Below are 2,299 nucleotides of genomic sequence, written 5' to 3'. Positions count from 1 at the left end.
ATGATCCTCTTCTCTAGAAATCCATCACCACAAAAGCTTACTGTGAAGATTTTAATTTTAAGATTCATAAAGGATGCTCAATTTTTAAGATATGTTCCCATTGACAAGATTGACCCCCACGAGCTAGTTTTGTGGATGGATGCTCTTTTATTAAGTCTTGCTCTTTAATCTTGTGTCGTGTACAAGCCCTTGCAATACGGAATACTACATTATAATTATGTTTTCATAGAGCAAGGTATTAAAGACAAGAACAAACTCTCTGGAATTAATTAATGGCATGGCATATTTTTTGGTTTATTCGCACGAAAAGTTATGGCGCTTTGCGTTGTTGCTGAAGGTGCTCCTTCTTCTCAAGAAGGGTTTGCTTCAAGTGTTCCTATCCCGTCATATTCCAGCTTCGTCATCCTGAATGCAAAGGGGAAAGAGGACTGGTCCTTGGCGGCTTCCACGGTCCAGACCCCTCGTTTCTCCTTCTCCAGTTCTGTGGATGTACCTACCTCTCCAACCTTGGGCACTAGTGTTGTTGCTATAATTTTCCCTTTGCTCCTTCCCTTTCCTTTGTTCACAGCTTTGATTTTGATCTTGTTTGCATAGATGATCTCGGTAATGACCCACAGAGCTTGGCCCCTTTGTTATCAACAAATAGAAGCTAATGATCAGTGAGAGCACCTAGTGAAGTTAGATGACAACGACGATGCAGCAAATCAATCCTTGATCAATACTTTAGAAACTCGGGTACCTTAAAATTTTAAAGGGCTATACCTTTTAGAAGACCATTTGAGATGAGGCTGTGATGTATCGGGCCTCCAATAAGGCTCCTCCATCGAGGTATGCTTGCTCACCATTTGAGATGAGGCTGTGATGTATCGGGCCTCCAATAAGGCTCCTCCATCGAGGTATGCTTGCTCACCATCGTCGTTAGAGTGTCCAGAATAACACGGCGGGACGTCACGCCAGTTACGGTGAGGTTGACTGTCTTAGAGCCCTGCATGTCAAACTGTGCCTCGCTTGCTCCTCCTGCGGTTATGGAGGCCAGCAACGAAGTCGAGGACTTAATGGAAGCTTGGATATCGGCCATGCTCTTCACCCTGAACAAGTTCATGGCCGCTAGTTCACCACTTGATGGAGCAATGTCGGCCTTCGTTGTGGAACGTTGTTCACTCTCCATCATGTCCAAGCCCGTCGTTATGGGCTCTTCCACGTTCTCCTTCCAACCTTTGGCGGCATTCTTCACGCCCACACTGAGCATGGAGCCTACCCTTGCCATCGTCGCCTTGGAGCGGCGCCAAGGTAGCCAGCTGCTCCTCCTCTCAATCAAAACATCAAGCAGCCGCACATCGCTAGCCCAAGGGTCCAACGGCACCGCATTATGGACCTTGGAAATGTATTTTTCCCAACAGCGAACCATCCTCTGCAATGGCAGGCTCCGCAAGAGATTCTTAGTTATAGAGACTAGATATGCTCGATCAGTATGCCTGGAATAGATACGGAGGAGAGGATTTTATGCAGGATGCTTGGACTCGTCCTTACATGCTATCCGACTCCCCACCCATATCCAAACACCGCGCGGTGTCGTGCGCTTTGTCTTTAAAATAGTCACGTTTTCCCAACATGTGTGTTTAAACTTTGAAGTCATACAATTTACAATGATAAAAGAAAATATAATTCTGTACCGACATCATTCTCTTTTTGACCCACGCATCACATGTGACATGTTATGTCAATACTAGTGTCATACAAGTGTGCAAATGCACAATAATTTGGAATGTCAAGGCACCATACATGGCCCATGACTACTAGTGTTAGTGCAAATGCACAATACTTAGGGCCTTTACACATCAAGGCTGAAACCTAAAAAAGCGATCAAAAGTGCAAAACATCATGCCCGCTTGAGCAGGATCCCTCATCCACCTCCCCACTCACAAGAATTACACCTTAAAATCCGGTTCCACGGTGTGTGATGTTTTACACATCAAGGTTGGATCATCCACATTCTCTGAAAAGTGCAAGTGATCCTACTATTTTTGAGAAATTGACAGTGGTTTCCCAATTTGTGCCTCTCCCCACCCATGAGAATTACGCTTGAAAATCTAGTTCCATCATGCGTATATGTGTAAAGACACTTAGAGGAAGCATTCAGGATACATACACATTTCCTCTTTATATCTCGACACTTTACCTCATTCATCTTCTCGTCCACAAGAATTATGCCTGAAAATCCAGCTCCATGATACGTATTTGCGTAAAGACCCTTATATGCAACATTCTAGAAACTTATTTTTAGGACACATACACATTT

At 44.3% G+C, this 2,299-nt stretch overlaps 1 protein-coding gene across 1 annotated transcript; it reads right to left on the bottom strand.

The window, feature by feature from the left end:
* Window positions 1-269: 269 nt before the first annotated feature.
* On the bottom strand, window positions 270-1,452 carry LOC147613112 (uncharacterized). Its single transcript, XM_086782039.1, has 2 exons — window positions 763-1,452; window positions 270-627 (listed from the first exon to the last, which is right to left on the bottom strand). The coding sequence occupies exon 1, from the start codon at window positions 1,406-1,408 to the stop codon at window positions 839-841; it is 570 nt and encodes a 189-aa protein (XP_086638165.1). The 5' UTR covers window positions 1,409-1,452; the 3' UTR covers window positions 270-627; window positions 763-838.
* Between the last annotated feature and the right edge of the window lie 847 nt (window positions 1,453-2,299).

This window comes from Cibotium barometz, chromosome 44 (genome assembly GCF_041138505.1).
Source record: "Cibotium barometz isolate CiBa-2024 chromosome 44, ASM4113850v1, whole genome shotgun sequence".
NCBI classification, from domain to species: Eukaryota; Viridiplantae; Streptophyta; class Polypodiopsida; order Cyatheales; family Cibotiaceae; genus Cibotium; species Cibotium barometz.
The sequence above is the reverse complement of the archived record's forward strand: the minus strand, read 5'-3'. Positions and strand labels throughout refer to the sequence as shown.